This window comes from Diadema antillarum, unplaced genomic scaffold (genome assembly GCF_040938485.1).
Source record: "Diadema antillarum isolate AM-2024a unplaced genomic scaffold, OU_Dant_1.0 seq00000710_RagTag, whole genome shotgun sequence".
Classification (NCBI taxonomy): domain Eukaryota; kingdom Metazoa; phylum Echinodermata; class Echinoidea; order Diadematoida; family Diadematidae; genus Diadema; species Diadema antillarum.
In genome coordinates, this window is record NW_027271614.1 from 145,913 (window position 1) to 173,698 (window position 27,786).

Consider the following 27,786-nt stretch of genomic DNA (forward strand, 5'->3'; position numbering starts at 1 on the left):
TACTATAGAACTCTTAGGAGAATCATGCATTATGGCGGAGGCATACCAGTCGCCAAAGTGACATTTCTAGTTGTATGCTTCCCCCTCCCCCCCCCCCTTTTTTTTACGCGCTAAAAAAAGAGGATGCAGGTAGTAGTGACGACTCACCAAGAATCATGGCTCAAATTTTGTTCAGCATTGTGTCAAAGTAGATTTATGACAAGGTTAAAAGTAGAGTTATGGTAACTGCAACAACAATGACAGAATCTGAATATCTACAACTTTGATATTATGGTGATTTTACAGATGAAAGATTGTTAACTTTTTTTAACACCTAGTATCTGCTCTAAAGACTCTGAAAAAGGTTGCAGACTTAGTGCCTGCCCATTTGCTCCATCACTCACATTTTAAATGTTTTTCGTCCACCTTTGTCCTGCATCAGGACCCGAATGCTCAACTCGACCCCCAGCAACAGTTACAGAGGCAACAGGAGTATTACCAGCAGAAACAGGAGGAGCAGCGGTACCAGCAACAGTTGATGGAGCGGGAGCAACTGCAGCAGCAACAGCAGCAGCAGTTGCAGCAACAGGGCTTCCAGCAGCCACAGGCAAACGACGGCCACCTCATGTACAACCAAAACAACGAACAACGTGATAATAATATCCAGCCCCAGGAGGGTGCAATGTGAGTCAGGCAGTGCAACTACACTGTACATTAACTTCTGGATTTTCGTGTCTTTTCCTCAGTTTGAAAGTGAAATAGATATGTGTATGTACAGTATCTATATCTGTCTGCATGTATCTATATTATCTTCATATCTATCTATCTGTCTATCTGTTATGTATGTATGTATGTATGTATGTATGTATGTATGTATGCACACATACATGCGGCAAGCAGGAATCTGTTTTTGTTTGTTTTTGTGTATTATCTGTTTTTTTGTTTTGATGGTAGTTGTTCAGGTATAGGTGAGTGAAATCTACACATTCTCTTATCTTTTAATGTGAATGGTCAATGCTTTTCATTGTGATTTAATTCATTCTTTTTTTTTGCCTCTGTAAATTACTCAGTCATTCATAATAAGAAGCTATGTGACAAGTCTCAAGCATTCCACACTGACCATTTGCTCATTAGCACATGTGTGTCAAGTGTAGGGCAAAGTTGTGGTATCAGATTCCGAGGGCCCTGTCGAATTTTGTATTTCCGAAAGAGCCTTTCTCATCATTCCAGTCGTAAATCTGTCACATGCATAGGAAGCACAATCAACATTGGAATCAAGCGAGACATCACGGGCTGCGATTGCTGTGGGTCAAATTCATCTCTGTGCTGTGACTTTCCATCCTGTAAATTCTGTTCTTTAACCCTTCGTACATGTAACATCTTCCTTGTTTCCATTTTACCTTCTGTTGAACTCTGCAGTGCTCCGGAAGGAAACCAGATTGAACAACCAGGTGTGTATTGCAGCACGAGTGTGGGCGATGTTTCTCTGTCACTCTGCTCCCTTGACATCAGATAGCTGGGCCCTGTTTCATAAAAAGTTGATATGATAGCAACTCTTGCTAGAATGGCAGTTGTCATGGTAACGACAAGAATGCAGCTTCTTGATTGGCTGTTGCTATTGGAAGTTGCCATTCCAGCAAGAGTTGCCATCCTAACATCTTTTATGAAACGGAGCCCTGATGTCAAGGTGATTGGTCACAGTATGCAATGCGTCCTTTTTTTATAGTCGATGAGTGCCTGCTAGCCTTGTACGTTTCTCACCACTCATCTTTCACTTAATGGAAAATTTTCCTGCAGGAGGGATTTTTATGCCATGTGCAGACTATTATTGACTCTTTTTTTTTTTGGGGGGGGGGGGAGGGGCGTGGGTTAAGGGGGACTTGATGGGCTAGCTGTGAGATAACCTCATGAGATTAGCTGGTATTTGAGTGAGTAAGAACAAAGGTTGAGGAGGTCCCATTCGAGTTTTGGTCGGTCATTCAATGTGGCATTCAGTATGCATTTGTAAATCATTATTTCTTGTCACATGGCTGTGAAGTAAAGTACTTAATATTGATTTTTTTTTTTTCAAATGAAAAATCAATAATTTCACATTTTCTTGACAAGTGCTTTTCATTTAAGTCTGCAGGTTTATTACAGATTTTAGGATGTCTTGACATTTCACCAAGAAAAAGGGATTCAGCACAGAAGCAAACTTACACAAAGAAAAACATTTTTAAAAGATACATTAATGCTTCCAGTGTATTGTGTCTATGAAATGAAAGATGTGTCAATCTCTTTTGACATTAAAAAACATTGTGATGACTATATTTGCATTCTGAATTGGGCCCAAACCTTCACCAGTCAAGCAGCAGCAGGATCCAGGCCCCATTCAGATGGAGGCAAACGCGGACAACCGCCGGGAGCCAGAGAACCCCCAGATGTTCCCTGAACGCGAGCAGGAGCAGGGAGATGGGGAGAGAGGGGATGAGGGCCAGGGTGGTCCTCAGGAGCCAGCAGCAGACCAGGGGCAGCAGGACAGGGAAGCGGAGGCCGGCGAGGAGGGAGGAGAAGCGGGCGGAGATGCCGGGGCAGGAGAGGGAGAAGAGGGCAATGGCGTGGGCCTTCAGGAGCCGGATGAGGGGCAAGCAGGGGTACGTGAACTGGGTCATCGTGTTGATGTAGGGGGTTTGACAGTCTTGCTAGTGGCGGGCTGGTGTTGGGCCTCATGGCCTAGCCACTGTACTCATGTCCTCTAGCAAGACACAATTTTGTTGCAGCATTGTGAAGAGAAAGCAATATTGAGGAGGACCTTAGCCTGGTCCATGAGTGTGGGTCATTGATACCACCCGTAAATTTCAGTTGTATGAAGCAAAGTGTCATGTACCAAGTGATGTGGGATAAGATTCAAATAATGTGAGATTGCCACAGCCTGTATCTGAAACTCTCATCCCCATTGCTGTCTTTGTTTGGTTTTCACTGTTATGTCATGTCTTGGATCTACATACACACAGTAAAAGTGGGATTTTCGTGTGGTATTGATAGGAGTCTGTTGTGGAGTTGGGTATCTCAAGTGTATTGAGAATCTTTACAGACTAACCCACTACTCTGAGACACATTTCCATGCGGATGAACCAGACCAGTTTGAAAAGATTACCTCGGTCATCAATATCACAAGTCCCTAGATCAGCACCAGACCAAATGACCTTGTGATAGTTTATCGGACAAGAAGAATAGATGATGCTTCTAATAACAAATGTCTGTCACCCTCTTCAAACAATTGCACCCTTTTGATATTTAAGGTTCAATCTGACTTATTCTAAGTAGATTGGCTCATAGGATGTTTCTGCCCTTGCCCGTACTGCAGGAACCCGATCAGGACCAGGAACCACGGAGTGACCTGAGCGAGGTTGACAATGGCGAAGACAGGCAGAACGGTGGGGAGGAGGTGGACCAAGGCCAGGTGCAGGCCCCAGACCAAGGTGAGTCTTCAGAGGCCACACCCAAAACTTGAGAAGGGTTCCTTCCCCCCCTCCCCTCCTTTGTGCAGAGTTACAAGCTCCTCTTGGTATGATGTGCATGCACTTTACTTGTGCACTAGTACTTTCTAAACAGAATCTCTCTCTTCATAATTGCACCCGTGCATCTTCTGGGTGGAAAAGAAGTTTCAAAGGTTGATATATAGTAGACACTGCATGCTTGGTGTCATCAACTGTTTTTGTTGTTGTTTCCATGCATGCAATGGTGTGGGGATGTAACAATGCTCCTTTTTTTTTTTGAAATACTTCTTCCTTCATGTAAAGTAAAAAGCAAAAAAAAAATCAAATTAAAGTCATATGCACACTCCTTTTTACACCTTTCCTTCTCCTTACAAGCCTGTCATTGCAATTGATGTGATTATTTCATAAGTAGTTGGATGAAACAGGTTGTAGGTGTATAGTCATTTACTATACAACATGATTTTATACATCTTATGGCATGTGAGGTAGAGGAGATTTGAAGTAATCTTTACCCCCACTGACAAAACATTACTTTGAATTGTTAAAACAACAACAGCAAATAGATGAAGGCATTGAAAAAAAAAAATCAGACAGATGATAAAGTCCTACCATGACAGCATAAATATAATGTCATTCCTAATGTGCGAAAAACACAGAGGCACTTAAAAATGTTGGCATTTTTCTTTTTTTTTGGGGGGGGGGGGAGCAGAAGGGACAGTTGTCACTTTCACTGCACTGAGTTTTGAGAGACCAATTTTCCCTGCAAGGCATTTTTCTCCTTTGACATTCTGTAAGCAACTCAAGTGCTGCATTCAATGTTGAGCAAATTGGCGGCAATCCCTGCCTGTATTGTGTGTGATTGTGGCTGCCTCGCTTCATTGCAACAGAATAGTGACGTTGAGGCTGTCCACCAAGAGATATGAGTGTGTCTTGTAATTGGCGCACAAGCGGGTTTCTCCCGTTTTGAGCCATAGAAGCCTGCTATACAATTGTACCTCTGGCTTCCCAATGAGCTTGTAGAAACATTCTCCATATGTGCTGCTGTAGTCTAGTATCAGTGAAGCCATCACTGTCGGGGATCCCCTTCATGAAGTCTTGGCCCAGTGAGAGCTACAAAACTAACAGAGATATATGCATTGACACTGATCGGCGTAGTTCAGACTCCGCCGGCTCTTGTCCACAAGGGGTGCAAAAATTATCCCAATGCCACCATAGTGGTATGTGTATTGTTGGTACCACCCAGTGAGACACTACGTACAATGTACGCTATCTACCTTCACATTGATTGTACACCTGACCACACAGACACAAACACACAGCTTTTTCTTTTGAAGTGATCTACACACAAAAACTGCTGGCCTCTTTTTGTGTAGTTGTGGCATTTTGTTGTTGTTGTTTTTTTCTGTTATTTTTGTAATTGCAGGTCGGCAAGAATGCATTGTGTAGTGTATTTGTATCTTTTGTGACCTTGACTACACAATTGTACAGATCACTTTGCGTGTCAGTTTTCTTCTGATTCAGTGGAAGCCCCACTCCCAAAGATCCAAACCATAACCATAATTTTCTGTCCGCTGTGTGCACTGTGAATGGTTATTTGCGGTTTATTTGCGTGTATATTCATTCAGTTGCACTCGTTTTTCCCCTCTTTTATATGGCTGCTTGTGCAGTCTTCGTATTCATATGATAGACACTGCAGTGCAGCTAGTGATGGATTGTAGTGTTCAGATAGGATCTTGTAGATCTCTGAGTTCTGACAGTGCATTAATCCAGAAGTTGCTTACCTTTTGTGATGCAAATTTTGGTTGTTCTGGGGCATCCCTTTACTAAGCTATCTGGAGTAGAATGCCAGAAGGATAGAAAAATGTACACAAGTTTTTTCTAAACTCTTTACATTCTAAAATTAAATTTGTGAGATATTAAATGTGCTGAAACATGGTGATACAGGTAAAATTACCAGACTTGCCCCATGTGTAGTGAGAAGCACTAACTACAGTACAGATCTTGCCGCTAAACACTCTAGTGTTGGTGGTATGTTTATCGGCTGTTAAGATTGAAACAACTCAAAGTCTGTTGCGTCAGCCATCATTACACATTTGACAACAGTTGCATGTGCAGATTGCCTTGAAGCAGACCTCTGCTCATGTCCCAGGACTTGACAGTGCCATTTCATTCAATAGTGATGAAAGCATTGGATGACACACTCACATGATCAGAATAAGGGTATCCACTGTGTTGAATTTCACGCACTAATATCCATGAGCTTCCTGTTGTTGTTTTTGTTGTTGTTGTTGTTGTTGTTACTGTGATTGTCTACTGGTGTCGTAGTGGTGAATGTGAATGTTGCTGTAGTAATTTTTATTGCTGCTGCCGTTGCTGTTGCTGTTGTTGTGTCTTTGTCATTCCACCTGATATCGCAATCGACGCGCAGCGTGTAGTAGTCAAGAGACAACTACACCAATCTCTTGCTCTCATGCTCCTAACCCCAGGTGACGAGGAGGAGGACGACGAGAGTAGTTTGTCTCAGGTTGACAAGGTGGACGACAAGAATGGTGTTAGAGAGGAGATCGAACTCCAGGAAGAAGAGCAAGACGCGAGAGTTGATGCAGCAGAGATAGATCAGGAAGACGAAGGTACAACCCCCTTCAGTTCCTTTTTGTTTTTGCTTTGATTTGTTTAGTTTTTTTCCCCCCTTCCCCAGAGATCGACGTGCCGCTGCAACTGCCCCGCCCTTCTAGACCCGGAAAACTAACCGCATATATTAAACTGCATCATTGTCGCTGCCTCCTGTGTTCTGTGTTCATGCCTACAGGAATGGTGTCTCTAGATTTCCTGTGTTTCACTCCTTCATGTACATTAACTTGACTTAACAACCTGTTAAAACTAACTTCATCTGTAGACAACACACATGATTCACACCACCATTTACAGGAGTTGTTGTTGTTTTGTTTTGTTTTTTGTCCAGATTGTGTAAAGTTAGTTGGGGCAAGCTCAATAGACCATAAAACATCTGTAGGAGTACCGTGTATCAATACTAACATAATTTCATCTAGTGTGCATGCCTTGGTCAAGTCGTCTTTGAAGACTGTTACAAGCATTTTGTATTCCTTCTTGCCTGCATTATCCCCATAGCTGTGTCTAGTGTCTTGATTATCTCTTCTCTTTTTTCCATTTCCCCCTTTTTTCCCATAATTTGTTTTGTCACTTTTGTCACATTTCCCATATTGCCTATAATGCATTTATCTGGATATTTGTTGGACTTCCATTTGTCTTCTTTGTTTTTATTCAGAGTTGATGTTCATACTTGTACCTGAGCAGAATGGTGCACATTAGCTTTTGCAATCACTCACCGTTCACTGTGCATGAACTTATTTCCGTATTCATCTTTTGCTTGAAATCTGGTGACTAGATTTTGACCAAACAAGGCAAGAATCATTAATGAGGGAGGGATCATAGATTGTACAAATGGTGCCCCCAGGAGGGCCATTAGTATGGGGCCTCAATATTTTCCCAAATTAGAAAATTTGTACAAATTTTCGGAAAATCCTAGGGCTAGATCTTTATCAAATAAGGCAGTAATCATCAATGGAAGCAAGAGTTTATAGTTTGTACAAATAGTGGTGGTGTCCCCGGGGGAGGGGGGGAGGGGGGAGGGAGGGGGAGGGGCCTATGATAGGACCCACTTACCTCACATTAGGAGGATGTTGTCCAAGGGGACTTCAGCAATTCCTGAATCTCAAGATTTTTGAAATAGTTTGCCTCAGGTAGAGTGCCATGAAAGCAAAATGCACTGCTCCGATGAGTGCTAGACCCACATGTCTCTTGTTCCTTTGTCTTATTCTTTATCAATTTCCAGTGTGAGTGGCATTGCAGCAGTGTTCTGTGTTGTAAAGTCATCTTCCAAATGCTCTGTTACTACTGCTTTTATTCATTGATATGAAAAAAAAAAAAAACAACCAATAACTATCATCCATTTGTTCATATGTAACTACACCCCACCTTGTGCATGAAAATTACTTGAGGAGTCAAAGAATAGCCTTGTAGATACATTGTATGTCTTCATATACATGTACATGTATGTTTTTCCCCCTTTTTGGTCACAAGCCCATTTACATGTTTGCATGTACCCCATGTGTGGGGTTTTTTGGTCAATTTAGTGCAGACAGAATTTGATGGCAATTTAATAGAAGTGTGATTGTGAGAGGGGTAACATAGTTCTGTTTGACTTCTCATCCTGCTGTCGACCCACTAGAGTCGCTCATCTTTGCATGTTGCACCTGGAAATCCAATCCCTGAAAGATGAATATCAGTATAGACATTGTGAGATGATGTATGAGCAATGTAGGAGTGTGCTTGGTCAATCTATGCATCCTTTTTCATTTCTTTTTTTTTTTTGTCTTTTTTTTTGTCTTTCATGAATTCAAGTATTTCCTGACTACATGTACATGCATATGGCAAGAAATGTGTTATTATTTTTTCAACCTCTTGTATATGAATGGAATATGAATCACATCTTTATTTATCATGGGTACAATGTATCTACAGAAATATGTATTCACATGATTTTTACACCAATTTTCAATATCAGTATTATCACTCCCCTGTAGCTTAGAGTTGGCTCTGTTCACTTGAAGCAAAGACATCCACATACACACCCCATCATACCATACAGTCTGTGCACATACACGTGATAGGTATGCAGTCTCTTCTCCTACTCAACTGCATTACACAAGAATACTGAAGAATGCATCATGTCTTCATTTGAATTTTCTTTCCACTGTAGAATAGTGTATAAAGTGATGTTTCATTACCATACAAATATTTTGCTTTCCACATCCAGTAGTTCATTTGCCAGGTACATAGTTTCTACCAATAGCCAAAATTTGTGTTATTTCTCTTCTGCAGGAATCCCCCTTTTTTTGTGTATGTAAAAGCCTAGATTGCATTGTCTTGTACTTTGATGATGGAACACATGTCAGCTCTCCTTATTTTTATTCAGTTTTAGTGGAAATGCAAAGTCTTTGATGATACAGACAGATTGAGCAGAATCAACAGATATGTGTTATTTATGAACATGGTTAACAGAGTGTTTTTCCATGTTGTTCATTCTCACCCAGTAGAGCTCTTGCAAGGTAGAGCTCACTTCTGTACCCCATTGGGGCTTTTTGGGGGGGGGGGGGGGGAGGCAGAGATCTGTGTCGTGATAAAATGTATCATCGTTGGGGTGACAAAACCTTGCATCTCAAATTTTGGTGAAAATCACTTTTTTCTACCCATTGTCAGATAATCAGTCAAGTGACATCCTATCCAAATCGTAGCTGTCTTACCCCCAAAATGAAGCCACCATGACAAGTCAAAGGAAAAGTAATCCCTTTTGTTGTGGGCAGTGCTTAAGCTGCCAAGTTTTCTTTAACACTCTCCTGAAAATTTGACATTTTTTAGATAGAAGGTTTTGTCACTCCAACAGCGGTATATTCAATCAATGAAGACCCACAAACCATTGATAAAACTTTAGCCTCATGGGCATGGTTCGAAGACAGCGACAGTAATTTTAGGGGCTATCATTTGAAAACGGTGATTTTAGAGTCTCAATGTATCTCGCTGTTAGCATTGCTACTGACGTTTCTCCTTCCTCCTTTGCTGAAGTGTATGTGCAACGTACATGAACTTGGTGATTTCTATGCTCACATAAACCAAGCTTTGAATGTTGTTCAGTATGTTGTGTGGCATCCTACATGTACATGTTTTTATTCCATATGCAATTTTAGGGGTATCAGAATGACACTACTTAAGTTCATTTTTCAGTGCATGGATGTTTTAGAGATGCTACTGCAGCTACAAATGCTGGACAATGTCTGGCAAAGTGACTTTTTACTCCAGACTCAAGCTGTGGAAGGATATAAGGGATAAAATAACGGGGGAATGATGAGGGGGAATTCCCCATATGTGACACCTTTAAGGTGGTTGCAAAGTGAAATAACAGCAATATATCCCCAACAGCTTGCATTGTTTCTTTTGAGTTTTGAGTTTTTAAGTGTGTTTCAGACTGCAAAATGCTCTTGTACTGTCAGCCATCGTACGATGTGCTTGCTGCTGCTATTTTCCTTTTGTTTTATATGATTGTCTGCTTTTTGATGGTAATTCTTCATTTGCTTAATTTTTTCTTCAATGATTTGTTTTGCTTTTGTTTTTCATGAGCTCTAATGTGTTTTCCTTCCTTTTGATCCTTTGCTTGTTGCCTAACAACCCTGCTTGGCGCATCACCACCCCCATTTTGTGTCGATGTTGTGGCACACACTCCATGATGCAATTTAACTGTCCAATAGATGGAGGTGGGCAAGATGAGTATGGGGTTGGCAGGGAGGATGAGATGGAGGTCCAGATGGCTGAGGGGGATCAAGATGATGACGCAAAGCAGTATGAGGATGATGACGTTGACTACCAGGGGGAGGAGGAGGAAGAGGAGATGAACCAAGGCATGGAAGTTAGGGATAGGGATGATAGGGAAGACCAGAATCCTGCAAATGGAGGGGATTACGACCAGGTGGACAATGTCGGGGAAGAAGTGGCTGCGGGCCAGTATGAGGTGGGCGACAATGAGGCGAGCGACGATGAGCAGGAGGTTGATGGGGTCAAGGACGAGGAGTACAATGCCGATCAGAACTGGGACAATGGTGTGGGAGAGGAAGTACAAGATGTCCACGATGGTGCTGGACAAGACGACTATGGAGCAGCCAATGGGGGGCTGGAGGAGGGGGCCGACGGGAACGATGACGACAGTGAAGACGAGGAGGATGATGACTACAGCATGGATGGGATGGAGGAGGTTGAAAATAACATGGAGGAGGTCAACAACGGACTCGTGGAAGAGGATGTTGCCGATGATGCCGAGATCCGCGACTCGATTGGAAGAGACTTGAAGGAGCACTACAACTACCAAGGTGACTGGCGTATTCAGCGGAACGCTGTTGACCAGAGTGGTATCCTGGCATTTGGTTGAGTCTTTTTTCTGTGTGCAGGTGTCTTCCTCTGCATACCTACTAACACTCTTACCCTGCTCAGACACTTACAACACGCCTGGCATGTGTGATATCGCGTGTTCCACCTTCTGACATTTCTAACATTGATGTATTATCTCTCTACCCTCCTGGAAGACGTGCAGTGGAGTTACAGTACAATGTATATGTTACCATCATATCTCTCTCCCAAAGATGATGGGCTCCTGTCTTCCACCAGTTCTTAACCACACTGTCCAGCGTATTCATCACCATACTTAGAATTTCATATGATATGTTCCGCTCTCTTGGGACATTCATAAAATGTTGTCTTCTGCGCCTGTGTAATTGTCACTGATCTTATATATCACACATTGTTGATTACATACTATGTGTCGTAACATGTTTCTTCCTGTGTATGTACAGTGGACTCCCGTTATAACGAAGTCCTTGGGACCGGCAGGTTTCTTTCATTACATCGAAATTTCGCTATAACCGAACAAATAAACAATAAAAATACATAGAGCGGATAATGTTGCGGCCTGAATTTTTACTTCATTGTAACCAGAATTTCTTTATAACCATGTTCGTTATAACGGGAGTGCACTGTAGTAAGAGTGTTTTGATGTGTTCCGTGTGTTGATATTATACAGGCGTACAGCTTATTTCAGTCACATTTATAGTAATGACCCATCACAGTTTGTGTGTGTCTTTTCTATGTATAAAATTGTCTTCTGCGCCTCTGTAATTGTCAATAATGTCACATGTCACACATTGTTGATTTCATACCATGTGTTGTAACATGTATCTTCGTGTGTATGTAGCAAGAGTGTGTTTTGATGTGTTCTGTGTGTTGATATTATCGTACAGTATGCGGCTCGTTGCAGTCACGTTAATTGTTAGTGACCCATCACAGTTTGTGTGTGTGTCTTTTCTGTGTATTGTTAACCCTCCAGTATGCTTTCTTTATAAACATTCCGATTTCGTTATACGAGTACTTTGAAAGACGATAGTAGTAATGATAATCATTTTAACACACTACCCATCTGCGTTTACATAGTAATGAGAGTAATGATGAAGTGAGAGTGATAATGATGATAGTGGTAATGATGATAATTTTGCCATTGATGATGATGATGATATGAAGAGAAAGGGCAAGAAGAATGTAAATGATATTCAAACAGAAAACTAAACTCCTTGTTCTAGTAGGCTCAAACAAAAAGGAAGATATCACATAAAATGAGGATGTGAGTATTGTCAAAAATGCTAAAAATATAAACCTGGAATCTTGAGCTAATAAAATTTTGTATACATGATTTTGCTCGCAACTAGATGCAATATAGATAACGTGATGTTATACCACTACCTCACATTCACCCATTACTATGTGCGTTAAAAATGATCTAGCATTGTTTTTTCGTTTGTAGTTATTCGACAGAATCACCCTTTAAAAGTCATCATTTCCTACTTCAAGTTACTGCAGTAATTTGATGCAAAGGACACAATTTCATATTTTAGAATAAATTTAGTGAGCATTTGTTTGCAGGTCGTGAGTTGATATCATGTAGTTGCAATAATATATCATTGTTTTGTGAACACACAATGCACTCTCCATAACTTTGAAATCTTATTCTCATTACATTTCATGTTCTGTTTGTCCATAAATACTAGAGTCAGTGTTGCTAACTGTTTTCATCATAGTTTTACTACATATATGTCAAGAGAATTCCAAGTGAAAATTTCAAATTGTGTGTGAAGCATGAAAGGGGGTTTAATGTATTTGCCGTGGATTGTCACTGCAGTGCCTACTTCTTGTTTAACTCTTAATGTGCCAGGCCCAAAACCCCTAACGTGCCAGAGGTTTTTACCTAAAGCCAGAACGTTTCGAAATTGGACCGACAATGAAATTTAAAACCGCCATATCTCTGAAACTATTGACTGTTTTGAATTGAGTTCTACACAACATATATCAAGAAATGTTTGTTCTTTCATGTCATGTAGTCAGTTTGCCATAATTTCTATCTGAACCTGAAATATTGCAGAAATAATTGATACATCAAAAAAATTATTTGAAATTTTTGTGTAGTATGGAAAAAAAAGAGTCAGTCGCGGTTTTTCTTCAATAGAACGCTCCCTTGACTCTGTGAGAAAGTTTTAGAGCAACATCTCCTCTTTCAAATGATAACAAAATTGCCTTCTAGAATTGTATGATTCCAAAGATACTAGCAGTTTATTTTGTCTCAGCAATTTCTCTTTCTGCCTCAGTAATTCATTCCCAAATGTGACTTCTTTAGTCCCAGATCCTGTATTTGCAACTGAAGTAATGTCCCTGGCCCTGGAAGAGTGTCTTTTGTCCACTTGAGAAGGAAGAACCTACTAATCCTCCTTTTGTCTAAGCGGACCGGGGGCGGGCGTATTCTATTGAAATCGGCTAGCCTTTGTCCGCGCGTAATTCCTATGCTAGCGTGGGGGACGATTAGTGACGTTTACCAAAACAAAAGGATGAAAGACTTGACCGATGAACGAAAGCTGACCCTCTTTCAGGGACAAAATCAAAGCAGCTTCCCGCAGGACAGCATCCAAGTGGAACAATGCGAGTGGAACCGCATAGACAATACACTCTGATTCAATAGCATACACACGCGTGGTTTACCTATGAGACTTTTGGTCCATACACATCTTGCGGAGGGTGCGCTCACTGCGGATTTTCCCGACGCGAAAAAAGTACATCTAGCTGAAAAATCATGTATTTCCTCAAAAATTTCCAATGTAAACATGGTCATATTTTCAGTGGAAACGATGGTTATACTAATCAGCTACCAGTACATATCATTGGCAGTTTCTTGGTGTAACACATTACGGTACCACAATAACTTAAATGATCAATGCTTTTCTCGCTCTTCTTAGTCGCCGATCGGCGACCATGGCACGTCAGGACTAAGGTCGCCGTTCGGCGACCATGGCACGTTAAGAGTTAATGATTGATGAGAGCACTTGTTATCAGTTCGGCACTTCACACAGGGTATAGTTTCCCTTTGTAGAATGAGGTACGAGACATGGTTTGGATTGAATTGCATTAAAAAGAAATGAATATTTGGTTTGTCTCCTTGTTGTGCACCACATTTCACACAAAATGTGGAAAATACAAGTACCGTTCTGCATGGTCGCCTTGTCGCAGTGTACCAATCTCATGATGCCTGTATTTGGGAGGGATGTGTGTGTGTCTGTGTGTGTGTGTGGGGGGGGGGATTCAGAAACTATATGTAGTGAGTGTCAATTGGACCAGCCTGGAATAGAGAAAGGACAGTGGTATGTACATGTACCACTTGTTGTTATCATGATACGTGGTGTGCCCTCTTTATTCTGTCAGCAGATTGGATGCACAATTCTAGTATCACAATTTCATCATTGTTTCCTGTGATATCATATCACATAACCCTCAAAGTTGCTGTGTACACATTTGATGTCCATCATTTTCTTCCTAATAGCAGAGTTGTCTTATCTTTCCTCATTGTAGAATAGAACTACTTATTATTCGAGAGATCTTTCTCCACGTACCATGTCAGTCCTTTTTTTAAATACAAAATAAAATAAGGAAAGCAAAATTGTTTAAACATTTACATTACTGTACAAAATGTGGAAACATCAGTTTGTGGAAAATTGTTTGTGCATTTTTGCTCTTTGATGCTTCGGCGAATATGAAACAAGTACATATTTTGTGTATTGTCGCACAATAGTTCATACTTGAATATCAAATGTACTTTGTAGATATGAAAGGTAAAACAAAAACACAAAACTAACTGTAGCATAATGAATTGTAAACATGTCAATTTCATTGTTGCAATACTGCAGACACAGTTTGTGTGATCTCTACTCATGCTGTTGTAATAGCAATGTCATCTGTAATATTAAACTGTGTTAAATAATGTACACATTGTGAGGAAATTTCTTTTTGTGTGAAGTAAACTTGCAGTAGGTTAAACTCCCCATGTTTCTAATGCATTCTAACTCTCTTCTTGATGTGGCATTATATGATTTCCATCAGTTACTGGATTAAACAATTATACTCATGGTTGCATTGTTGTGATAACTTGTGCTATGATTTTTGTCTTCAAAAAGGTAACCACTCTCATTTGTTGCGTGCAGGCCATCATGGCAATGATATAGCGGCATGAAAGAATCTCTGCTTGATCCCTAGTGCTTAGAAGGTAGTCAAAATTGTAGATTGTCAGCTCATTTTAAACACATCAAGAAACCCAGATAAACCCATGTGTATTTCAAGATGCTGCTTTCATGTGCCTATGGTGTCCTTCCATTGTCCGTACATCACAAAACCATGTCAAATCAGAGCTGAATGTTACGTGAATGTTTATATTCCTTTGTATCTATCACCATGATTACATACAGGATCCTACTGTACTCCCATGTTAGGGCTTTTGCAACATTATGCAAAATGAGAGCGACTTCTTGAAATATACAGCAGTCAGTCTTGTAGTAATTCAGATGTACGAAAGAAGTAATTTATGAAATGTATACAAAGTGTGTGGAGTTCATCCCAAAAGCTTGTAGCTTTGACCTGCACGTAGCATGGTGTGCTAATCATTAATTATTCATTATCCTCCTTTACATTTTTCAACTGGTTTTCACAGCACATGTTTGCATGTCTATGTTCACAGAGGTGATGGTCAATGGAGAATGACATTTTGTTCCTCTTTATTTTCCTTTCATTATTTTCCTGGGACCGACCTAACCTGCCCAAACACTAAAAGCGCAGATTACATTGTACTTCTAACCTGTTTTAATTAACAGCTGAGAAAGATGCGTTGTGTGCATACTATGTATTCCACTCACCCGTTCATTCCTTTAACACAGCTGCCGAACCTCCCTGATTCTTCAGGAGTCTTCCTGAAAACTTTCAAAATTCTTTTAAATAAATATCTAGAAGATTAGAGGCTATCAAAATCTCCATGATTGATTTGGGAATTATTTTTGCTCATTGTCTTGTATGTAACACCCAAGGATCTAACCCCTAACACCTCTTTGGAATCTCTCTTGAGTTTGATGTGTGGATGTCAGCAGCCCTGCTTTAACATTCTCTCTTCTGGAGCTGTGTGCCTGGGAGAAAATGATACTTTGGTTATCATTCAACTATTTCATCCTTTTGTCATTCTGTAATCAGGTGAAGAAGATGAAGTGGATGAGGAAGACGCGAGAGGTAACGACGAAGAGGTAAGAATTTTTTTTTTTTTACAAAGGGACCATCACCTGACAATTACCTACAGTGAGCTAGGATAAAGTTCCCAAATAACCAAAGTCTTTCTTTAACAAAATATTGTGGCTCAGCTCATTAAGCTACAATGTATGTACAAGAGAATAAGATAAAATAAAAATCTGAGTGTAGGACACACTGTAGTTAAATTTTGGTGTCATTGCTAGGTTTGTTTGTTTTTTCTTTTTTCCGAAAGGAAAAACTATAGCTATATTTACTAAAGCTTTGCAACAAAATGTGAGGGAATAGCTTAGTATCATACTTTCACATTTTCAAGTACCCTCTTCTGTTTTATGTCAAAAGGCAAAATCTCAGTTTTGCTGCCTGTTGGTATCTTGATGGTCAAGGATGAGACTTTGGCTGTGGTACAAACTTCAGTGGTGCTTGAAATCGTGCTATGACAGTGAATATTCAATTGACAATTTTAAGTGCATTGAATATGAGCCTTCAATAATTTCCAGAAAACAGACAGTAATCAGTGCAGCTACACTGTATATAATGTAAGGTAATTCACAGCAGGATATGTGGGTTGTTGTGTGTTAGGTCTGTTGCTCTGTGTAAAGCAATGCAAAATACAGAAATTTCCAGTAGGATACTGTACCTGTGCAGAAACCCCTTGTCCATCATGTAATAACCAAGATGGAGACTCATCATTGTCAATATCTACTCTAATAACACTTATATTATGTATTTATTTTATGACTTTTTTCTTCTTCATACAGGGGGAGGTTCGAGTAGTGGATGAAGATAATGGTAAGGCTCTTTCTTCCTTTTTTTTTTTTTTTTCATTTGAAGAAAACCATGGGCGTTGCGATTTGAAGTTGATTTTTGAGAAGGTATAGTCAACAGGCTGGTTGCTGGTGTCCATCATATATGTCACGACCCAGCAAATTTATACATCTGCCTATTCTCTATAGAGTAGAGAAACCCCTTTGAAGTGGACAACAATTTAGACAACTTAATCATCATGAAACCCTTGGTACTCATTCCTCTGAATGACTTGAGACAAAAATGAAATCACTACTAAGCTTCTTACTGGGCATTATTATCCCATGCAAGATATAACATGTTTCAGCTACGTGGCACATGTGCAAAGACATCATCAAGTTGAAGCTCACACTTTCTGCTGATCACACTGCAGTCAGTATTCGTTGCTTTGTGCCCAAGATGATTTAGATGTATCGCCCATTTTTTTTCAAAAATGGCAGTGATGGAGTGTAACATGTTTCACCAACATGACTTCTTCTCACGGGTAAATCTTGTACTCCCGTACCAAGTTCATGACCAGAATAATGTGGAACTTGCTGTACTCGTGAAAATCAGAGAAATCTCATATTTTTCAATCATACTCACCATTGTTTTTCTGCGATAACTTTCTCAATCACTTTGAGGAGCTGTCATGGCTCAGTGGGCGAGACCATGGATACTCGTTCGTGAGGTCACCTGTTCAAATCTAATGGGTGGCAATGGGAGTGCTCAAACGGACAACATGCTTTACCCTTGGGGCCTAGTCTTCTATCAGGGTACATCAAACCCTCAATCCAGTGGTTTTCTACCTGTGAATGTGTTACTGCTACCGTAGCAGGTGCATGAAAATTATTCCAACCCTGAAGATATTATTTTTTTTTATTTTTTTAATTTGCTTTTTGACAGGTGAGGAGAATCAGGGGGGTGAGGAGGAGGAGCCAGATGTTGGAATACCACCGGCGCCAAGGGAGGACAACAGGTTGCTATAGGACACACATCGTCACTCCGTGACACCATTACCGATCGATCTACACCTTGCCTGAAATCCTTTTCTCTTCAACTTCGTGTTTCTGACATCAATTCGGTGGAACCTGGGAGCAAAAAAGAGAAACCCGCACTCAATCTGCCATCTACACGTTTAAAGCTGGAAGATACGAACAATATTGCTTCCAAGTCGAGACGGTTGAGTAATGAGCGTAAAATTGTCAGTGAACGTGCTGAAAATTTTACTGCCTGTGTTTGTGTGTAGTACACTTACAGATACATTCATGTTCACCAGGGGATTTGGAGACCAATAGAGGGAAATCAAAATTGATTGCTATTAAATGAAATGCCGCAGGACTGTCTGTTAAATCCTTCGACAGGCCAAGAAAGTCTAATTTATCAACTCAGAGATTTTAAGGCAGACTAAAAATGAAGTTTTGGTTTCAGAGTCTGCTTAAATGATGATAATATAAAGATTACAATAATGTTAGCAGCATTTGATGGATGCTTGTTAAAACATATATGTGAGTGATTTTTAATTGAGGTAAAGTACAGAAAAACAAATGCAATTCTTGTATGAAATAATGAAGTTTGAAGTATGAAAACAATATGAACATGTTAAATGTAAATTATGTGATTCTGTCTAAACATATGGCATTTTGGTTAATTTCTTTTTTCTATTATCGAGTTTTGAGGTTTTGGTGTTTCTTTTCTGTGTTGTGATGTTTGAATAAGAAGATATGAATGACACTAATGATTAGTATGTTGTATGTGCTGCGGAAATGATGTATTGGTGCAATGCTGTCAATATTGATTCAGTTTTAGTTGCAGCCAATATGTTCAAAGTTGATTTTTTTTTTCTGACAATTTCTGATGTATATGATATAATTAAAGATAGAAAACCAGGATACAGCTATTGCAAGTCTTTCCAACTCTGCGTAGTTGACATCCTGTATTATTTTTCTACCCGACTTTGTAGTCTGAGAAGCTTGTCACTCTATGATGGTTTATATCAATTATTTAGCCCATCTCCAAATTATTTTTTTTTCTGTTTTGAAACTCTTAGTTGATACTTTTCATTAACATATGATGATACCATTGCATAGTTTGTAGTTGTGAAAAATTATTTAATGATTGATATATTTAAGTGATGAAAAAACTGAATTCACTCAATTCACTTGTGACTTTACCTTTAACTTTAGAGAAGATATTTTCATGGCAGCACTTTTTTTTTTAATCTCCCTATGGTGCACCTTTATTTATTTATTTTTTTTCATCTATGAGATATAGTAATTGCTGTAATTGTAATGAGTATAATCTTGGTCATGGGTGTTGATGGAAGTACAAAACAGATTTTTGTTCCCTCTCTTCCTATCTCTTTCTATCTATCTTCCTATCTCTTTCTATCTCTCTCTCTCTCTCTCTCTCTCTCTCTCTGTGTCTGTAAGTCTGTCTCTCTGTCTCTCTATTGCAAGTTTGCAATCATTGATAGAATTTGGCACAAGTTGGGCACATTGCGTGGCATATTGTGGCCAGATGAATGAACTTCTTCAGAGGCCAACCACTCCTTCGAAAACCTCCCTAGCGTGATGGAATTTTTTAAGAGATGGCAAATTCAAACTGTACCCCAGTTATCTGAGACAGACAGCATTGCCTGTGTGGTGTGTGTAGTGTGTTTGGGCCAAATGCATGTGGACGTAAGAATTTGATATGCTGATTTTTTTTTTTCCAAGTAGTTGGGTTATCACTAAATACTTCATCATAGCCCAAAGGAAAAAGAGAAAAATGAAAATACTGGTGCATGTGCCATGTGCACTTTATCTGTACAGTGTGGGACTGTATAGACATACCTTTTTTGTCTTTTTTTTTTTTGTCGGTAAGATCAATATTTAATGATGAATGTAAATCTTGTGTGAAAAAGACGCAAAAAAAAAAAGTCGTGTGAATGTGAAAAAAAGACAGATGCATTTGGGATGTCAAACAGCATTTCTGCCTCTATGATACAGTGTGTGCAATTTAATGAATCAAGTTATCTCCAAGCTTACTTCTTAGTGTGATTTTGTATGTCACTCATTGGAAATTGGGACTAAATTATTCTTTATTCAGCAGCCAAATGAGTCATGTAACCATTGTCGTACACAGCACGAACACTGTAGCTCTTTTCTCTTTATTTCATGGGGCTATTTTGTACATATTCATGTTTTCTGTTGTTGTTTTTTTTTTGTCATGATCTTCACAAATGCGATATGTATGAGGAAAAACGTGTGAATTTCTGTTTGTATATTTTGGTATTTGAGCCAGTGTTCTCATTGTTTTTTGGTTTCTGTCTTTCAAGGCGTGCATCGATGGCATACGTTTGAGTCTGATTTGAATCTATTGACTTGACATGCAGATCCATGCAGAAGCAACCAGCCATCGATGAATTTTTTTCTGGCTGTATATTATTCTTCGATGTCATACAAATGCACATCAGCTTTTGATTTCCTAGTCCCAGTGCACACGTCGCCGGAAATCTCGCAGCACCACAGGAGCACACTAGCCCAAAATGCGCATGGCTTCAAATCTACCCTCGGCTCTGGTGCGTTGCAGTGTACATAGGTTGTAGATATTTAGATATTATGGGAATAGTGACGTTTTTGTCACACGTGCATGCCGCCCAGCAGCTGTAGAACTCTTGGACAGGTGCATCCATTGCACATTTATAGAACTGATCAATCGTTGGCAGTGCCATCCTTTTGGTGAGAGGGCATTGTGAAGAACATATGATATTGTACAGACAGTTTTCAGTTACGTCCTGTACATATAATCGTAAAAATATAAGTATATGAACTAACCCTGAAAGCGCCCTGGTAGATACTTGTATGGGGGCTGGTGACAATGATTGCTCTCATCCACAGCGTCAAGTCTTTCTTTTTCTGAGACGGGAGAAATGAAGTAAATGCGTACCGGAAGAGGCCAGAAGCCACAATGATTCCTCCTTCTGTCGATCTGCACAGATGATGATGATTCAGTTAAAGCGTTACATGACAATTGCACATGAAGCTGACCATAGCATTCCCAGCAGTTAGTGAGCAGTCATGTACATGGCACTTTGTTAAATGAGAGAATATATTATTGTGTTGATGGTCAAATGATGCATTTACTCCTACCACCCCCCCCCCCCCATTCTCTCTTTTTCAAATAAGTTTTGTTCCAATTCCTCACATTATTGGTGATATGCCACCTGCATTTCATTTGTATAATTCGATCACTTCAGAAATGTCATTACCAGAAAAGAAAAAAAAATCAAAGTCTACAGTCTCTATAATACAGAAATTTCAAAGCTTAGGTTTTGTTTTGTTTGTTTTCTTTGAGGGAGTTTATCAAACTCTGTAATTGATATAGGTGATGATGATAATATGAAAACTGCCAGCTTTGTAGCACACTTGAAATTAAATACTGATCAACCGATCATTGCGCTGCACATACAGAAGTGGATTTGTCACAACAAATTCAAGAGAATAACTTCTAACACGTGTTTAGAGTGTAGATACAAATTTAGGGGATGAAGAGCATAGTTCCTTTTGGCAGTGTATTCTACACTGTGTGTCCACAAAATGAGAAACTATGTTTACCAGCCCTGTGGCAAAAAATCCCCAATTGAAAATTGCTGGGAGAGTGTAAATGACATTGTGAATATTTAGGAACAAAGTCATATAAGCACTGGAAAACTAACAAACATGTTTTGATATGCGTCTGTCTTGTTGACAGGCAACCACTGTTTGTGATGTCATGAGGAACCAATCTGAGTCGTGAGTGATAGTGGTGATGTATACTCGTGCTTGCCAGCTTCAAGCACAACACGAGCTGCTTGGTTTCCAATCCCCTGAAGTCTAGATTAGTAGCAAAACTATTCTTTAAAGAATATTCAGATTATCATTACAGTTGGTAATAATGGTTAGAAGTCACTTTCCATGCACATACAGTAGCATTTCACACTCTCATATAACATGTATAGTAATGATATTGTTAAAGCACTTCTTATGATAATGTGGTAGGAAGCAGAGTCTTTATACATTTGTATAAAGTAGATACATAGTAGTGAGTGTGGATTCTAGTCATGTGTGTCTTTTTCCTGCTTACGCAAATGACCACATTTGATATATGAATGTCACATTTTTATACATTTATATCATACTTTGCTGTGCGCTGCACATGCAAACAAAAATAGATGAAAGAATGAATAAATGTGTGTGAAGATTGTGCTACCAAAAGCGGCGGATGTGAGTTGTGTCGGTGTGAAGGCATACAGTATTTGTTTCACGTCTTGGCTGTGCATATTAACAAGTTTAAGCTCCCTCTGTGGCGTGCTGTCACTGTGCATCGCAGACAGAAAATTCCATCTGTTCAGAGGAGTTCGATAACCCTTTTTACTTTGACAGTTCTCCAAGGCAGACAGAAGCCAGTGATAGACACCGCTGTACAGGACGCTTAACCACTGTCCCTATGGACGTGCTTGGTGAGACACCTCACCACACCTCACCACCCTCAATTATGTCTAATTCACCCTCCTAGATTGGCAAATTTAAACCTAGACAGTAAAATTAGCATTTGATAAATACGGTGCGCTGACCAGCTGTTTGAAATATCAAAGATTTTGGTGGAGTTTTCGTGGAAAAAGATGCCGCTACCAGCTCGTCAGTTTGCTATAAACATGCTTACACTACTACTTGTAAAGAGGATTAGATCTTCAATCTCTAAATTTTTCATGTAGAATGCCTAGAGAAAAAAAAAAAAAAAAATTCGTTTTAGTCGTATCAAGAAGTGCTTTACGTGCCTTTGTCGCTTGATTGGATTACTTGAGATAACTAGAGTAATTAATCCTGCAGTTGTTACATTTTCACTTCCTGCAAGCACTGTTTGTTTTCTGTGTTACTAAAGTAATTCCAACGTCACTTTTTATGGGCTGTCTATGGTTTATGTCTTGAATCAGTTACTACCCCTGCAATTGGTATCCGTGTCATATAAGCTGTAAAGGGAACACATTATCACATTGAAATATTCATAAGTTGAATGTGATTGTGTGATATAGATACATCGTAATAGTATATTTTGGAAACTTTTACATTATTTGTTCATGGCCGGTGCCAGATTTTCAATAGTGTGTGTGTGTGTGTGTGTGTGGGGGGGGGGGGGGGGGGGGGGGGGGGGGGGGGAGGGCACCTCCGGGTTTCATGAGCTAACAAGCAAAAAATGAAAAAACACTCAAAGGTTTAATTCTATTTTTTTCTAGTGCCACTTCCAATGTAAAAAAAAAAGTGGGGTGCCCAAAGTGGTGGCATCCTATGTATTCCCATCTACAAAAAACAAAAACAAAACTGAAAAAAAAACCACTTGTATGACTCTTGAGATCCCTAATTTTTGTTATCTTTGAACTCTGCTCCTTAGATAGTTGGCATCACATTCCACAAACATTGCTTGTTGTATGTTCATGACTGATGCTACAATCAAATGATTTCTTGTGTGTATCTCTTTTTTTTTTTTTTTGTACGAAGAACCTTTGTAGAAATATTTTTGTCACAAAATGCATGGCATTTCATCATTTATCCCCTTGGGATGAACCATGAAGAAATACCAATAAGAATGAGTCCTAGTACTTTTCATGTCCTTCATTTAAAGTTTTCCTGAGACAATATGCTGAACTGGTTTCTGTAATAGAGGAAAAATTAATTTCACACTTAGCATAGGATCCTGGTCGGTTGAAATTTTGCCAAGTGCAGGATATGATTTTGCTCTCAAGATTACTTTGAAGTAGTGGAATTATCATGTCATAACAAGTGTGGTGTTTTTTTTTTTTCAATGCATTTGCATAACATGTTTGTTCACTTTACTTAAGTTTCTTCTAGTTTTACCGATGTAAGAAGAAAAAAAAAAGGTTATTGGACAATTTTAAGCTGATGCAATTAATCAGTAGAGTGAATATGTCTGTCATTTACTCATACCATCCCTGTCGCTAAATTCTAACTTAATTAACATTTGCTGCTTTCTAGGCAGAAAGAAGTACAAGCTGAATCTTTCTGTCTATTTCCATCTCATTCTTATTGACATGAAAGTTTGGCAGTAGAGTGGTAATGTTTGTCTTCTACAAAGCTAGCTCTCATAACTTATGCCATTCTAGTGAATTCCTGTCTTTTTATGACCTTTTTTTTTCTCTCCTTTAGATGCATAGGCTGACTCCTTTTGTTTTCATGTGTATACCAGATATGATGTATGGAAATATCAAAGCAATACTATCATCTTCAAAAGTCACATATCAAACAAAGGAGACATTTGGTATTTCTCTGACCTTGAATGTACTCTATATATCTCTTTTTTTTTTTGGACGTAAAGATCCCTATTTTTTCATCACACCCAAGGGACAGGGTTCCCTTGTGTAAGCAGAAAGTTGAGAGAGCATGTAGCACTTTTTTCGTATTCACTTCCTACTTCATGTTGCAATTGATGAATAAAAAAGAAAGAGAGTGATCTTTTGCTAATAGACAATGTGCAGATTATTGTAATTCTTAACACTGACGTAAAAGTGTTCAAGGTGTAATACTTGATAGTGTGATGAGATGTGTGCATGTGTAATTGATTTGAACAACCACTGCGCAGACACAGACACATACACGTGTATCTTGTGTGAATGTCTTGGTGATGAAAGCACGTCTACAGACACAATTATTTCATTCTGTTATCAATGGAAATTTACGTAAATTATGAAGATGTCTTCAGTACAATTGAACACACAAATGCAATATATATATATATGTATACATGTATATACTGTATATATGTATACATATGTATATATATATATATATAATCAGTAATCAATGATAACATGAACACCTACCACCCCCCCCCCCCAAAAAAAAAATAATAATAAATCAACGAAACAAACTGTATAAAACTGCACTTGGAGATGCTGAGCAGAAAGAATGAGATTTTTTAACTAAACACAGTGCATGTATATAGTTTGAATTTTAGAGTACAGAGCATATAGATTTATGACACATGTGAACGTATGCTGTATACGCAACATATTTCGCGAGTCTTAAATTTCCACAAATCAGGACTTCCCGACAATTTCGCGAGTGGTTAGATTCGCGATCATGGAGTCCTGTACTGAATGGAGAAATGTATATGCGTATGTCACATTCATATCGGTATTCGTGTCAATATTTTCACGTTTTTTAATTTTGCGAATAGCAGCTGACTCGCGAAATTCGCGAAAATAAAAACCTCATGTAAAATTTGGCGTATACAGTATTTGTCCCATATCAATTAACTACACAAACTTGCTACTGTGTAGGTACATTCACATACACACACATACACAATTGTACATTGCATTGTTCTGCCTGACTAGAATGTAACCCTTTGGGGACAGCACATTTCTGCAGCAGGAATTTGACATGTACTCTCTGGGACATTTGGCTTCTGTGTAAAGCTGCGTTTACACCAAATCCGGCACGGGTCATGGAACGGGGCTTTTGCTAAGGTGTGCCAAAAGGAACCATGTCTGATTCTGTTACAATATTACTTCCCCGCTAATAATTTTGTTAGAGAATCAATCTTCTACTGTTGATTTTGTTGCTCTTGACTTTGACATAAGAATAAGTTTTTTAACAGAACCAGACGTGGTTCCTTTTGGCATACCATAGCAAACACCCGGCCCGTTGCCCATACCGTGCTCGGTGTTTTACGATGCGCCATAAGTTGACATCTCTTTCATCTTTTATTTTTTTTAGCTCTTTGTATTAAGCGTTGTTGAAGTTAATAAACAACAAGTAATTTCATTACGCTTTCATTTACAGAAAAGAGATAGTGCCAGGTTATATGAAATGAAGGTGAATGTGGTATGAGGAGACTTGTTATGATTACTGCTTGGGACTACTAAAATTTCTTCATTATATTGGGTATCTTGTATCAGGGATACTGTATTAAGAAAATATTCTTATGTTATACTGCCTTAAAAGGGACGGGGTCAGTGAAATTACCTCGTTTTATCAAGTACTGTATCTCACTATATCTGGCCTTGTTATTACAAGGTTCTCCTGTAGTTTTGAGAATGTGAGTGTATAGATCTGTAATTGTGACCTCCATGAAACTGACCCTTGATCTGAGAAGGAAGCATGATCAAGGAAGGTGTTGTCTCCACAGGGTAACATCTCTCTCTATTTTTAATCGCGCTCATAAATGCGGCAAACGAGTCTGATCATTCAACCTTGTCCCTTTACCTCACACACAAACAAACAAACAGCAGTGCTTGTTAGCAATTCTTGCTGACAAGACGCATGATTATTTTGTAATGGTAAATGGCAATGTGAAAACAGCGTAACACAATTCACTTTTTCTTAGAAACAAAACGACCCCTACAAACAGAATTAAAGAGGAATACATGTATATAAATTACAGCATGGTTATTATCATCATCTTCATCATTCAAAAAATACATGTATATCATGACATTTGGGGCTCGCAGACAAAAAGTATGTCCTCACTGTAGAGAAACTATTCTACACTTGTCAAACTCACAAGAAGAGAGAAGACAGACAACTGTATGGAAAAGTTGATTTAATACACACATTTCATATAGAAATCTGCAAGTTTAATAGCTTTCACATGATGTCAAATAAGCCATGTATGTAGTAGCAACAATACTCGACTGTGGGCCACAAAATGAACAGCCAACAAGGTGCAGTGGAAACATGGAAGGTATAGGGAGGTATTTGGAACTGGCAACGTTTGTTCATTGTACACTTTGCAACTTGATAGCAAAAAACAACAAAGAAATAAACAAACAAAACAAAAAAGAATACCATTCACGATAAGCATATGTTCCACCGAGACCAAAGAAAGAAATTGACTGATAAGTTGTCTCTTTTAAGACCAAGTTTGCCCTGCGTGAGGCATGGACTGAAAGTCATTCAGTGTGAATACAGTACAGATTTCGGCATCAAATCATTTGTTTGGGGTGTAGTATAACTGGAAGCCATGTGGTGGCTCCAATGATCATTGTGGAACTTCATGTCGATTCAATTCAATTCAATTCACTTCTATTGTAAACTAAAAACCAAACATATATCTGGGATTACATAAATCGCTGTAACATTAAAAAAATTACATATGATTTTTTTTTTTTTTTTTTTTTTTTTTTTTTGGGGGGGGGGGGGGGGGGGAGGCCTTAGGAAGCCAGACTTGTAAAACCTGATCCAAAATTAACGCACTATAACCTGGTGTACATGGCATGCCTCTATGCACCCTGTACTGGTGGTTTAGCCTTCACAGTTTTCTGTTTTGAGAGAGAAAGAGAAAGAGACAGAAAGAATGAAAAAGATGTGTTTACTATTATATAAAAAAATGCACTGAATAAATTAAATACAGTCTGGCCCTCTAAACAATGATATTGTTCATGTAGCAAAAACTTATTTTCTACTGTTTTTGTGCATCTCGACTCGCAATTCTGATAAGCCTTCAGATTTTTCAACATCATACAGACCTGCAGGAAAGTGTCATCTAAAGATGTTTTACACAGTGAACTTTGTAGATCAGAACAAAGAAAGTTAGTTCTTTTAGAATTAGGTCTAAATAAGTATCTCAGTGACTTGTTTAGGTTGCAACTGATTGACAAATTGCCCTACATCGACGTAAATAAGCACTGAATTGATCAGTGTTTTAGTAGTAGCCATGATAAAAAATCATGGGCGTACATACTCGAGCAGGATTTGAACCTACGACCTCCTGATCACCTGATCACCTGTTTAGGTTGTTTGAAAGGACTAAACGATACCAATGATTGCACAAAAGAAAAATAATAATTACTACAGGCACGAAATCATCTACATCAGACAAATTCACTCAATGTTTAAAGTGTTTTGCGCAATAGATGAACTTTTTCCTCGTTTCAGCACACCTGAGCATCATTCTTAGACTGGGGGGGAACCAACCCCAATCTGTTCCCCTGGTATGTTCTTTGAAGTCTAATGCAATATGTGCCATTCTGCTTTCGTAACAGTTCTTCATTCCAAACATCACCCCAAACCAAAGTCCCTTTATACGGCAGGTCACTTCCATGAAATTTTTCACCTCCCGTGTGACATCACAATGACCCACAAACATTGACGAGGAGCCATGCTTGTCCCAATGCCCAGCAACACAACAATTTCCTCAAGGCAAGGCTGTGGATACCACGGCTGCTGTCTGCTCTACATAGGCCTGCCTGCTGCGCCATCTCAGCAGAGTCAGGACACCGTATAGGTGGGTTCTATATCAACTGCACTTGGTCTGAAAAGCTTATCACTGGATGTCGCAT

The 27,786-nt window shown here is 39.2% G+C and overlaps 1 protein-coding gene across 1 annotated transcript in view; it reads left to right on the forward strand.

Annotated features, from left to right (window-relative positions):
* Nucleotides 1-18,152, forward strand: part of LOC139737856 (uncharacterized) — a 42,149-nt gene extending 23,997 nt beyond the window's left edge. Inside the window, exons 6-14 of the mRNA XM_071648526.1 lie at nucleotides 422-663; nucleotides 1,399-1,430; nucleotides 2,323-2,612; nucleotides 3,326-3,440; nucleotides 5,945-6,088; nucleotides 9,782-10,396; nucleotides 15,630-15,679; nucleotides 16,442-16,472; nucleotides 17,373-18,152. Of these exons, the coding sequence (XP_071504627.1) occupies nucleotides 422-663; nucleotides 1,399-1,430; nucleotides 2,323-2,612; nucleotides 3,326-3,440; nucleotides 5,945-6,088; nucleotides 9,782-10,396; nucleotides 15,630-15,679; nucleotides 16,442-16,472; nucleotides 17,373-17,455 (1,602 nt within the window). The 3' untranslated portion in view covers nucleotides 17,456-18,152. The remainder of the gene's footprint in view (nucleotides 1-421; nucleotides 664-1,398; nucleotides 1,431-2,322; nucleotides 2,613-3,325; nucleotides 3,441-5,944; nucleotides 6,089-9,781; nucleotides 10,397-15,629; nucleotides 15,680-16,441; nucleotides 16,473-17,372) is intronic.
* Nucleotides 18,153-27,786: the final 9,634 nt, after the last annotated feature.